This window comes from Pinus tabuliformis, chromosome 9 (assembly GCF_031772625.1).
Source record: "Pinus tabuliformis cultivar Carrire ecotype Pingquan chromosome 9, CPIR1, whole genome shotgun sequence".
NCBI lineage: Eukaryota > Viridiplantae > Streptophyta > Pinopsida > Pinales > Pinaceae > Pinus > Pinus tabuliformis.
In genome coordinates, this window is record NC_142307.1 from 1,882,850,608 (window position 1) to 1,882,865,175 (window position 14,568).

General features: G+C 32.1%; 1 protein-coding gene across 1 annotated transcript; it reads right to left on the reverse strand.

The window, feature by feature from the left end:
* Window positions 1-89: 89 nt before the first annotated feature.
* Window positions 90-10,383, reverse strand: LOC149156442 (high-affinity nitrate transporter 3.1-like). The gene is made up of 4 exons (XM_089444755.1): window positions 10,304-10,383; window positions 10,070-10,179; window positions 731-738; window positions 90-368 (listed from the first exon to the last, which is right to left on the reverse strand). Exons 1-4 carry the CDS (start codon window positions 10,381-10,383, stop codon window positions 90-92), a joined length of 477 nt encoding a protein of 158 aa, XP_089300881.1.
* Between the last annotated feature and the right edge of the window lie 4,185 nt (window positions 10,384-14,568).

The window sequence follows — 14,568 nt, forward strand, 5'->3', positions numbered from 1 at the left end:
GAAGAAAGGAAAACAACTCTTTGACTGCCGTTGAATATAAATATTTCACTGGAATGTTAATGAAAAAACATATTGAGACATTGTTCCTTTTATTTCTTCTGCAATGCAGCCCTCTTGGCACTCCATTTCTCCATAATGAATAACCCGAAGAGGGATACAATGGCGAAATCAGAGCAAACAATGGTGGCAATATCGAGGGAAGCACTCCTCCCAGAGATAGCCTTCACCATGAACAGGTTGCAATACTTCTTCTTGTTGCTGCTCTGCCCGTATGCCACTTCATTCCCTAAACCATTCAATGCGTATGCTCTGACGAAGTAAATTCCTTTCGGCACGTGCGTCGCCACAGTCCATTCGGTGGTGTTTCTCTTGATGTTTGAATCATAGGATTCTTAAAATGGACCCATAGGTATAGCCCCTGAGCCTTGCATGCTGGTAAGTTTTGACTGTCGCACAATCCTTCCCTATGCCCATGGTGGAAAATAAAATCTTTCAAACCCTTTTATAACCAAAATTCGAAACAGTGAGGTCTTCCATCAATAAAGAATTGGTGCATATTGCAAGCTCGAGATTAAGAAGATGAAAAAAACAAAACAGTCACCAATAGCCCAGGTATCGAGGTTTACATCACTCCCTTTAGAATCGCAGTCATCATTGTCCCTAAATTCCATGGCTTACATCACTCCCTCTAGAATCGCAGTCATCATTGTCCATAAATTCCATGGCTTACATCGCTCCCTTTAGAATCGCAGTCATCATTGTCCATAAATTCATTGGCACTGTATAGATTATCCATATATGCTAATCTATTTTCTAGGTATTTCTTATATCCTCTCTCCAAGCGAATATTGAATGGGCACTGTTAAGAAATTTACTAACAAGTCGTAATGAAATCTCGTTCAAGTTGACAAAATAAGTGGCCAGCAACTTAACTAGTAGTATTCTTATAGTCAAAATTGGAAAGATATGCTATCAAGCCATCCATATAGCTGGGAGGAAATCTGCCTATGTTGCGTGTTGACAGCATTGGGGGAATCAAATCATAACATGTATCAGCTATCCAATTATGTAACTCGATTCCATACCATCTTTTTATCTTAATAATTATGTAACTCGATTCCATACCATCCTTTCATCTTAATAAAAGCTCATGAGATGCTTCAATCTCTCCTACTCTACATTAATGGCCATTAATTAGAGAAATGCAAATCATAGCGGTAGGAATATAGCTAAATTATATTATTGGGAGTTGTTTTTAGTGTGATTTTTTGGACTTTTCTGGAAAATTTTGAGGTTAAATCTTGATTTGTGTTATTTAAATTGGTCTTTTAACTACATATTTGGATTCAGCACACTGAAAAACTCTTAGGACAGTTTGATTGTGAAGGGATTACCCATCAAGCTTGTGATTTCAATAAATTGCTGCCAGATTTAGAGAAATTGCCAGAAAAACTCACCAAAAAAACTTCCAAAAAATCACACTAAAAACAACTCCATATCATTGAACCCATTCAATACAAAACCTCCATTATATTCTAGTGCGTGCAAAGGCACCAATGAAACTTGCATATTTCTCAAAATTGGGTATTTGTTTCTCCCCACCATGGATTTTAATATTAATAGCTTTTGAGAATCACTCTGCCAAGCCCATTGAAAGCGATGGTGAACATGTAAAGAAGATCAACCCAAAAATAGAAGATGCCATGCCCACATGATTCGACTTGAACAATATATACATTGCCTTGCCCAATGTTCAGACGAAATTGGTGAAAACCCTAACTACTCGTAGTGTAGTCATTTTGTTCGTCTTCGAAAACCACAGATACCAGTGGCCATAACCCTAAATCCTAGCTTCAAAATCAATCTCAGTTGGATCCCCTTCTAGTTGCATCCCTTTTTGTTGGAGACGAAGAGAGGCCAAGCCCGCTAGCTGTGAGAAGAGGAGTGGAAGTGCTGATTCATGAGAGTTTATTTTGGCCCGTTTAAGGTTGGTCTGAAAAAGGACTCGAAGTCCTGATTCAAAGTCCTGATTCATGCGGGTTTATTTTGGCCCATTTAAGGTTGGGGTTAGCAAGTAGAGTGGCACGTATGCCTCATCCAAGGCTTTATACTTGTGAAGTATTATGAAGTATAGGTTCCTACTCTTTTTCATTCATATATATACACTAGTATGATGATTAAATTAACATTGATATTACTAATTAGCATGCTAATTAATTAACAAGAGTGTAGTTTAAATAATTTAATATATAAATTAAATTAATATTATAATATTTTATAATAATTTAGCATAATAATTAGAGTAACATTAAGGTTTTTTTAGTTTTTTTACTATTTTCTTAATAAATAATTTTTTCTGTGAAAATGATATAAGATTACATAATATCAAAATTATTTTATCGTGGTCTTCAAGATTGGAATCTATAAAAACAACAAAAGTTATGTATTTTATATCAAATGTTTATGTAATAACTCGATGAATACAAAAATGTCTACTGAAGAAGATTTCATTATGCAATACATTATGCCATAGCATTGGTAAATTCCAAGGGGAGTAGAAAAACACATGTTAATTGAAAATATCAAGAGGATGAGAAATATAAATTATGCAATACATTATGCCATAGCATTGGTAAATTCCAAGTGGAGTAGAAAAACACATGTTAACTGAAAATATCAAGAGGATGAGAAATATAAATAGTGTCTAGAATGGCTAGATTGATTGGAGGTATAAGATTTAGTTTTTTGCAGAGCTACTTCTCAATGCAAGTCAGTTCTTCCACCACTAGCAAAGTAACATTGGGCTTAAGTAGTTAACATTGAGGACAAAGTTAAGTAATGATGGGTGGAAACAACATCACAATGCTCACTTAGCTAGTGATGAGAGAGGATTTAGTATATTCTTTAGGATATTATCAGTATTAGTAATTCTTATTCAGTTTGCATAGTTAAAAATAAAACTTACACAACCCTTATGTATGCATGTATGGGTCAAAAAAAAGTTGTAAATGTCCAGAGATGCACTAATAAACCTTGTATATGATGCATAGATCAAACATAGTTAGAATGGTAAAGACATGAGCGAGTTAGGGCTAAGGAGGGGCATTACAAGGACCACATCCACCAAAACCATCACTGGAGTTGGCCCTCATCTTGTGCTCAATGGAAGCAATAAACGAAGCATTAAAGGGTTGCCAAGTAGTTGGTGGAAGTGGAACCCCCTCCATCTAGGGTAGGAAACCTTGAGGTATCAAGGAATGTTGATTGAGGACCTGAAACCAGTGATATTACTATGGAGATTATGTATATTAAGCTCCTAGAGTTTGTTGGAGGTCGTGCGAGTGAACATGCAAAATCTTGGTTGCAAGGAGTGACAAGGTGTTTTACATTGAGGGAGTATGCTTCCAATTCAAAGAAAAATACATAAATATTTCAACTCAAAGATAATTCCTTGAATTGGTGCTGTAATTTGGAAAGACAAATGCACCTTACTCCTTAAACTATCTTCTAGGAACTGTTTGAGTAAGGTTAAGGAAAAATTACTTATCGACATACTATGAGGAACAACAAGTAGGAACCTTCTATGCTTTGGTTCAAGGAAATCGAATAGTAGAAGAGTATGAGATAAGGTTCATGGAATTTGTCAAATATGTCTCCTACATGGAAACCAATCAACAAAAAGAAGTTCATTTGATTTATGGATTGAATCCTAAGGTTAGGGAAATGGTATGGATGTGGAAACCATCTCTGGTTGCTAAAGTAGTTGAGAACGGTCATTACATAGAAGATCACTTTGACTTAAAAAGGGGAGACAAGTTTGCATTTCCACAATAGCCAATGTTTGTAGGCAATGGCCCTCAAAACCTCCTCCAAGAGAGGAATTTCTTAGCCACTACTACATGGAAATAAGGTTGCACCTAGATTAGTGGCATCAGGGATTTCAATGGTTGTCAATGCAATTTAGCCAACATCTTTAAGGAGTTGTGTGAATCTATTACAAACACGTGGAGTTGATAGTAGAGGTAGAGATTCCAGGGGAAGGATCTCATGCCAAATGGATCCACAAAACTCTATTCATAATCCACCTTCTATCACTTATGGGCAATGCAAATGATCTCATTATTCGTGTGATTTCCCAGAGTCACAACTTGGTACCACAGGTCAATATGGAAAGGCACCAATGAGAAGAGAATGTAGTAACCACTACATTTATGCAATGATAAGCAACCATTAGACTAAACACTAATCCACCACGATGAAAACTTGAAGTATGATAAATCATACAAAAGGCAACATTTTGTTTTATTTTAACACTATAGATAGTTTAATTTCACCATTTACTTTAGAAAAATGCAGGTTTGCATCCTATGAGCACGAGGAACTTAAACAAGTCGAGATGGCTTATGTGGTAAAACTAATGGTAGGACCTAGTGGAGACTAGTGTTTGGTAAACCCTAGGGGTTGTACAACTAAGTTGAAGGTGTATGCACTTGCCCTAGGAACATAAAATGTAATCATAAGAATAGATTGGCTAGAATATCATGGAGGTTTGGTGGATTGTTTCTAAAAGAAAGTGATATTTTTAGATCTTAAAGCAAGAACAATTGAGATCTATGATAACAAGAGGGAAGTATCCCTACAATTTGTGTCAATGATGAAGAGTAAATGTTTCCTTATCTAAGGCTACAAATTGCATGTGGTTGAGGTAGTAAGTGATAGGAAGGGACCCTCCCTAGTTCAACACTCAGTTCTATCATAATTTCAGGATTTTTTTCCCCAAAGAATTGCCAAGGTTACCTCTTGGGAGGGAGATTGATTTCACAATTGAGTTGAAGTTGTGCATGGAGCAAATATCCAAGACACCCTACATGAAAACAACTCTAAAACTTTTTGAGTTGTAGTTAAATGAACTATTAGACTTGGGGCTTCTTAGGCCTAGTGTTTTATGTCTAGGTGCACCAATGTTTTTTGTCAAGAAGAAGAATGGCTCCTTGAGGTTGTGCACAGATTTTAGAGATTTATATCAAGCAATAATGAAGAATATGTATTCAATACCCAAAAAAGGTGATTTCTTTGATCAAATTAAGGGAGCATTGATTTTTCTCAAAAATTGATCTATGACTAGGGTATCTCTAGTTAATGATTGAGGGTGGCATTCCTAAAACTTCATTTTAAACTTGGCTTGGGTAGTATGATTTCACATTAGTTTTGTTTAATTTAACCAAATCATAACTAATGTTCCTAAGTATCATGAATGGTGTGTTTTAATAGTATCTTGACCACATTGTGCAAGTCCTTCTAGACAACATTCTCATGTATTCTCGGAATGAAAGGGAACATGAAGAAACTCAAAAGGATTATGTTGGATTTATTAGGGAAAAAACATATTGTATGGAAAACTATCAAAGTTCTCTTTCTTTTAGAAGGAGTTTCATTATCACAACCACATCATTTCAGGAGAGTGGATTTCAATGGACTTAGAAAAGGTGAAGGACATAATGGAATGATGAGTGCCATCAATGTAGGATGAATTAAACATGACTTTACTACACGCATCCTAGTTTGAAGAAGACATATGTAGATGCAAAAAATAGTTTCTTTTGGGCAAGCATGAAACATGACATGGTCTAGATTGTTGCAAAATTTCTTGAATGTCAACAAGTAAATGTTTACAATCGCCACTAAACATGACTCCTACATCTACATGACATTCATATGTCTAAGTGGGTTGTTGGAGCTTTGTCACCCATGTCACAAAGGCACAATACCATCTTGGTCACAATCCCTAAGTTGAACTCATTGTTGTGGCACAAGTATTTATAGGATAAGTTATCTAGATGCACAAGTATTTATAAGATAAGTTATCCAGATGCACAAGTTACCCACAAATATTATTACTGATACAGTCTCTCAATTTACATCTAAGTTTTAAACAATTTTGCAGTAAGTATTAGGGACTCAATTAAAAATAAGAATTTTATATCATTTGAAAAAAGATAGGAATATTGAATTAGTAAATCAACTTATAAAATGCATTCTTATAATGCATGTTATGGATAACTAGAGTTAATGGGATAAGTATCTACCATTGGTAGAGTTCTCCTACAATGATCATTTCCATTGTTCAATCAAAATGTCTCCTTATCAATCTCTTTATGGAATTCCATGTGGGATTAATAAGCAGGGAAAGAATGGAGGATAGAGCTATAATAAATACTAAATTAGTACAACAAGTGAAGGAATAGGTGAATCAGATTAGACAAAAGTTAAAGGAAGCTCAAGATAGACATAACAATTATGATGATGCACATAGTACTAGTCAAATTTATGAGGTGGGGGACCACATTTTTATTTGTTTCTACCCAACAAGAGTGACATTCATTTTGGAGAAGGGACAAAGCTATCACTTTGATTTATAGGAAATTTTATAATCAAAGAGAAAATTGTACCAGTTGTCTATCATCTTGTACTGTCATCCAACTCGCATAAAACTCATGATGTTTTTCATTTATATTTTTTACTACATTATGTTGCTGATGAATCTCACAAAACTAATTAGGGAGAATTGCAAGTAGCATACATGGGAATCATTATGATCGAATTACTACTTATATTGGACTTTAGAGTTCAATATCTCAGGAATCACTCAATGATCCAGGTTAAGATTTAGTGGGACAAGTAGAGCCCAAGATATAATACCTAGGAGGATGCATAGACTATACATTGAGACTATCTCTCATTTTTTGACCACTTGCGACACCACGTTTTGACATAGGCAACTACTTATACCAAGGCCTTAACGATATTTTAATGATGCACTATTTATGAACTTTATGTAATATTATTGCACATCAAATTGGATAAATGGACTTACTTATATAAAACAATTATGAATTATGTTTCTATTAAATAAAATATATAATATATGATTTACTTCTAACATGTTGATGTTAATTAAGATATTTTGGCATTTCAATACTGAGTTTGATAATATGATCATTAGGACTACACAAAAACACACACATATTTTGTTATGTGTGGTTATGACATTGAGTAAGGTGTAGGTTGGAAGGTAACATGACTACCCAACTAAATAATTTGATGACAAGCACATATAACTAGAACTACAGTGTGGTTCATGTTAGGGCATTGACCCTAATTCTGTAAGGAGGGGTGGAGGCATTTCCCACCAAGTAACCTCCAAACCTAAAGTCATGGGAGGTATATGATGGACACGCTCCCCTAGATGTGTGATGACGACTACTAATTTCCTTCTGGGGAAGTTAGTTCATTATAGTTGACATTTCTACCATTTTGGTTCTATCAATGGTTATATTGGTATAGCCAATGCCATAGTATGTTGCAATAGAGGACATATAGGATGGGAGAAAAAGTAGGATAGGGAGGATGGGTGGATATAGGTTAGTTGTGAACTCCAAGTGAGAAGTGAATCCTTCATTTTCTTTTACTTAATTTTGGTTTATACATTTTTCTCCCTATTTTATTATGTCTAATTATCATATTACTCCTTGACTATTTACATCATCTTAACTCTAACTTTCGAACAATTTTTTCCAGAGGAGGGGTGTGTGTAATGCCCACTCCCTAATCTTATTATGGTAAACTAGGTTTACTAGCCTACTCATTAGGAGATTTATTATATTGATAGATTCTTATTAGTGCTACCTGTATATGTATGAGGTATGTGTATGCTAGCTACGTACCCACTTCTTGCACGAATACACTAGTATTCAATGGTCTACTTTATAATTAAGACTAAAGGCTCATTAAAATTAATTAATATAATAATTCAATTAGTATTTAAGCTTGATTAATGGTTACCTAAATGATTATCCCTTAATCTTGATTAATAATTAATTAATGGTGTATATTTTCTTACTATTAATTTTATGTGATTATTATATGGTGGAGTATAGTTAGATGAATGATTACCACCTAAGGCTCTTTAACTTGGAAACAATGAGGTACGTGAGAGAATTTTGAGATTCTATTATTTTATTATATAATTATTATATGGTGTAGTGTAGTAAGATGAATGATTTGACAACCCAAGGCTCTTTAACTAAGGGACAATGAGGTAGGTGAGAGAGATAGAAGGTGGTCTCAAGAGTTTTTAAAAGGGATTTCATAAATGAGGTAGGTAAAAACTTGAAGGGAGTAGGTGGACACTTGGAGGGGAGAGATAATGTGAAGTGTTGAAAGGAGGAAAGGGGGGATCTCTTGGGGGATGTTTTGTGTTGGAGTGGAGGAGGGTATATGAGGAATATGGGGAAAATTGGCAATGAGATTCTGGAGTTAGGAGTCGATATAGTGAATCTAGGAAGGTGTTTGACATCTAGTGGTTGAACACACATAAATACACAATGTGGATGTGGTTTTGGACATGGCCCCAAAGGGATAGGGAACATTTGGAGGTTCCCTAAGCTAAGAAGGTAGATAGGTGGTTTCTAGTTGGTAGGGTAACATACTTAGTCAGGTGGTCTTGGGAGGAGAAACATAATAGAAGGGAAGAAATAACTGGATTTTTTTTGTTTACATTATGAATGATCATAAAAGGAGTTGTTTATATTATGAATATTATGTTGAGACAAACATGAAAGGAATAATTCTATAGATATATAAAAATAATTTTTATTTTATTTTACTAAAGACGAAACAAACAACCCTTTTTTTATAAGTTTGAGGTGCAAGTAAGGGGGTCTCATGGGATCAAAACTTGAGGATGCAACTCAAGGGATTTGATCACTCTTAATACATGGTAGTTAAAACATTTCAATGGCATGTTATTTAGTATGAGAGAGATGGGTAATTTATTCTATGATGAACATAGAGTTGACATGTGGTATATTAAGAGCCAACATAGATCCATCTTAATTATGGATCTACCACGTGTCAAGAGGGATCAGAATATGAGGAAATACTTGCACCTATAGGGATTTGATCTCTCTCGATTCATGATAGATCAAGATAGACTAATAGTTAAGATGAATATACACTAGTATTTAATAAATCATGTCTTATTGTGTGATTTAGCTTATGTGACTATCTAAAAATCAATTTATATATATATGCTCAAGACAAATGTCCTACTAATGAATGGATTATTAAGTCAAATTTTTTATGTGATAGGCTATTTTCCATAAAATACATGTACATGTGTCATATCATCAAAGGCAAGGAAGATTCATACCATAAAATGTCTCTAAGTGTGTTTTCTATATATTCTACCATTATGATTAGACACTATTAATGGGAAGAAAGAATATACAAACACTTATGTTATGGCTATGTTTCTTGTTGATTATTATGATTTATATAAATATTATGATAAGTGCTTTCCATATATTTGTGCTTGGTAACATCATATAAATTCAAAAAAAAACTTATTATTGAGAAGGCAAAGAAATTATTATTTATTGATGCTTTTTAACAATTTTAGAACCAAACATTTTTCTATTTTTCTTCCCAAAGTATTATCAAAAAATAATGAAAGATTAAGCACCCGAAGAAATACCTTCCTTGATTAGATGGATAGATAACAATTTAAATAGATTTTTTATTTATCTTATAATTTGTTATAATTTTATGAATTAAATTAAAAATTAATTTTATTTCAAAAATCAATTTAATTAAGTATTAATATTAATATTTTGTATTTTCTAAATTTATATTCATAAGAAAATTAATAATTTTTAATAAATATTAATATAATATTTTAATCATTTAATTCAGTAATTTACATAATAACACAACATCTCTTATATATATATATATATATATATATATATATATATATATATATATAACTTTTTGTGTACATTATTATTATTATCATCTAATTTTAAGGCAAGCCACACATCACATTGGTGTATGAGATTTTCTTGTTTATGGGACAAGAGACCACTTCCTAGGAATGATTTGACTGCTAAATCTATAAAAACATATACACTGTATCCTTTAAACATGTTCCTCTCCCAATCTATTTAATAGTATTTCTCTTGATATTTGATATTTTAATAATAAGATTGCTAAGTGATATCAAAATAACATATCTTGTCATTAGTCTTTCTCCAATGTCTGTCCACTTGACTCACTGGAGCGAAGCACAACTTCACCTTCACCCAAAGGCCGCCTGGACAGTCCTTGGCCCTCAACGTGCTAATTCAAATCCAATTACTCGCCAAATCCTAATTCTTTGGATACAACCTGAATTCGACAACCGAAGTCATAAAAAGCGAGCACGTTTTGGGTGAAGTGAGAAATCCTGTGAAGGTGTTCCCACCTTTTCTTTTTGTAATTTTGTGGTTGATCAACTGTGGCAGTGCGCACAACTAGGAAGAAGAAATATATGGCATTTGTCATGTTGTGTGACGTCGATATGATGTTTACAACTTTGAATAAGGTGGTATCTCAATAATTGTGCATAGACTTATAACTGAGATGGTTGTATTGACTGTAAAATATTATACTCTTGTCAGAATCAACTTAATCGAGTTGAGTTTTTTTAATGATATTTTTTTGAAAGTTTTTCTTTTGGGTTTTTATTGAAATCAAAAGTTTAATGTGTAATCTCTACATACTCGAAGTGCCTTAAGGTTTTTCAAAGTGCTTAAGGCATTTATATAGTCAAAAAATTCATTTAAATAACACAAATTAAGATTTCACCTTAATTTTTTTGGCCAGATTAAAGACCCAAAAATCCAAAAATAGTACTAAAAACAACTCTAGAATCAGAATTAATATGACATTATATTATTTTGTGGTTAGCAAAATCAATACTTAGTAGCTTTCTTATTCTATCTTTGGGAAGTTTTTCTATTAATTGTTTAAAATTCATTAGTTGGAATAAATTTTGTATAATTTAAATATTCTAGGTTGAATATGTTTATATATTCAAATGGAATTTAAGAAATAAAAAAATACATTCCCATTAAAAAAAAACTTTTTTCTCCAACTTTAAATTTAAATCAAAATTCTAAAATTAAAAATAATTAAATAACATATAAAAATATTAATATTAAACTTTTTATTTTATTAAATATATATTTTTTTATCCAATTTTATTTAAAATTAGATCAAAATGCTTTATATTTAAAGAGCTATCCTTCCCAGAAGAGCTGGACATCTTCATTAATTGTCACAGGAACCATTACAAAAAATATAATTTCGACGAATTAGAGGAGCTGGACATCTTCAGTAACTGTCACAGGGAACCATTAAAAAAAACATAATTTCGACGAATTAGAAGATCTTGAATCTAGGTAGACCACATGTATTGTATTCTTTAATTATGCAAAGTTGGAAAAGAACCAAAGAACAGGAGCTGGACATCTTCATTAACTGTCACAGGGAACCATTAAAAAAAACATAATTTCAACGAATTAGAAGATCTTGGATCTGGTTTGACCACATGTATTGTATTCTTTTATGCAAAGTTGGAAAAGAACAATGTGATGTCATTATCATCCAACAAACTACAAAAGTTGGGTTCCCTTTCCTAGAGCTATTGGTGGTGGATACCATGTGAAGCCACATGAATTTGACTAGCATGCAATTGAAAAGCTATCTTGGCACATACTCTATTTAGAGGATGATGGTTGCGGATATCATGTGAAGTTTCAGTGATTTCACTTCTACTCAATTATAGACACCCATGAATGAAAATAAAATGTGCGTGAAACTATCATACTGCTAGGGTAGCAAATTTGTTAGTAGAAGTCACCATTCAGAGTGGAAAGTTTGTTAGGGTGTTTTCAATGATTGTATATTAAGTTTAAGTTTTAGGGTGTTCATATTTACCCAAAAAAAAATCAAACACTCATTGAGTTATAGTTAGTGTTTTGCATGTCAAATGATTAATTTGGAGTCATGGAATATAGCTAAGCAATGGGTCATGAATGGATATGTGATAGGTAAGTATAATAATCAATGGGAAAGCTAATCACCAAATAGCAATAGAGCAACATAAGGATTTTTGTATTGTTATGCTAGCCAACTACTAGGCATCTAAAAATTTGTGGAGACTTGAAGCCTAATAGGAAAAGGTGTTCTGTGTTGTTTTTGTAATGGTTAAGGAGAGTTTCCTTTATCCATCTTTCATTTTTGAGTATTCACAATTTTCTCCTTATGTATCATGGCTTAGCTAGGAGGTTGCCAACTATAAAACGTAGGGACCTAGCTGATCCTATGGTTAGGTGAAAAAGGATCCTTCTTAGATTGGTTGCTAGTAGTAGGTATTTTTAGATAAATACATTCATGTTTTAAATTTGCAATGTGATGCTTAATTGATGCTATGTAAAAGATGCTCATGGTTATGTATATAACTTGCTACCTACGAAATTGGTTGTTCATGTACACGGTAGTATGTTGAATTTTGATGGAAAATATGAATTGATAATTTCTTGATGTTATAACTTTCTGTTATGTTTTTCTATAGGCTTTTTGTAACTAAACACCTATATTAGTATACATACATATATGTGTTGGAAAGGAAGAGTTTTCTAAACCTTAATTTTCTTAAGGATCTATAAATATTGTTTTAATGGGAAAAGACCAATAATAGGTCACTTAATGAAAGGTCATAGCCAAGAAAGTGATTTGTATCCAAGACAGATCATTGATCAACTCTCTTAAATAGTCTTATGAACTTGAATGCAAGAAGGAAATACATTGGATTTATAATGAAAACTAAACAAGAAAATACTATTTTTACTATTCAATGGTAATTCTTGAAAAATTAAGATGTATAGTTCAACATGTTCTTAGTTAGTTTGAATGGTGGAAAACCTTTGAGACCTCCCAAGGAGCAAAAGAAAAATTATTGCATACATGAAGAATCAAAATAAAATGGTCCTAAAACTACACTTGTAGTTTGAATGCATTGCAATATCAACCCCTAAAAGGAATTAAGGCCAACACTTTGGCCTCGGTGTCTAATTTGTAATGGATTTTTGGGAAGCCTTAAATTATATCATTTGAGCTAGAGTAACAATTTTCAAGTAATATTTGTTAACCAAAGATGAAACAAGTCTTATGCCCTCAACTAAATTTTACTGCTAAATTCTATATATATGAATTGTATTTACTTTTAAGTTTATTAATTATAGGTAAATTGTGAGTGTTTGGGAATTCACATATTTTCTTGGAGTAATTTATTATTACATATTACTCAAAACTATTTGCACATTGAAGGGGAGGAATTATTGGTAAGATTTTGTTTAGAAAGTAAATATTATGTGGAAAGGTTTGTTATCAGACTTGGTATAGAGGATATGTTTCCATAAGATTTGAATAATTTCTTCAATGGAATTTCATTGTTGAACTTGGATCAAACTTCCATCCAAACTTTGGTGGGAATTTGGGCATTTGTTCACAAGCAATGTGTGTGTCTGTGTGTATATATATAGTAATTAATTGTTCATGGGGACATTTTACATCTTATTGTGTGCGTGAGAGAGCTCTTATTCCATTAAGGTATGAGGAAGATTTGGAATTCATTCAATGTTTAATATGGATTTAGCATGTAACATTTCAAAAAATATTAATAACAAAAATAGCTCTATAGAGAGATACAAACATGTAACTCTTATTCCATTAAGGTATGAGGAAGATTTGTAATTCATTCAATGTTTAATATGGATTTGACATGTAACATTTAAAAAAATATTAATAACAAAAGTAGTTATATAGAGAGACATACACACATTTTTCATGTCTAATATATATATATATATATATATATATATATATATATATATATATATATATATATATATATATATATATAAGTGGCCTTGGTGTTGAACTCATGTTCAATATTGTTATATATAAAATATATTTTAACTAGCTTATTATACCTAAGAAACTATATATTTTACCATCAAATATTTATCCTTTGATTTTAAATATTTTTCCATTATCCAATGTTGAATACGGAAAAATGAAATAATTAGTTAAATATATATATATATATATATATTTCTATAAAACATTTTATTGGCTAAGATCATAGATCTTATTGCCAAGCTCTTAAATATTTTTCTACTCTCTAATGTTATAGTTGGGATAAGTAACATTAAGTTCATAGTTGATTAGATTATGATAGTTGAATGATAATGTAACTTTATGATTAAGCTTTAAGGTTGATTAATATTAATTAAGGGTAGGTTTAATCTCATGATGGTATCTCATGACATGTTAGTGGCACTGCAAACTTGGAAAAAGAGTAATATGCTAACTTGGAGGAATGATTAGATATACCTGCACGATGAATTCGAAGATAGTGTAGAATTTGAAGATAGTGTAGAAAGATGAGATGTAGGGAAATTACTTCTCTTTCTAAATATATAGGTTTTATTTATACAAATTGTATTTGATTATGTGAATTTTGAGTTTTCTTAATTTGGTATGTTATTTTTCATGCAAAATATAATGCACATATTTGTTTAAACTTTGAGTATCTAAATGATGGAATGTTTCCATATAAACTTGTGGAGTTGTAGAGAAAAACTTGTTCTTGTGCATAAATTTTGATCCAAAATTTTTCAT

Coding starts and splice junctions, on each gene's coding strand:
- LOC149156442 (XM_089444755.1), bottom strand. CDS start 10,383: ATGACAAATGCCATATATTTCTTCTTCCTAGTTGTGCGCACTGCCACA. Junction 10,180..10,303: donor CAAAATTACAAAAAGAAAAG/GTGGGAACACCT, acceptor GATTTGAATTAG/CACGTTGAGGGCCAAGGACT.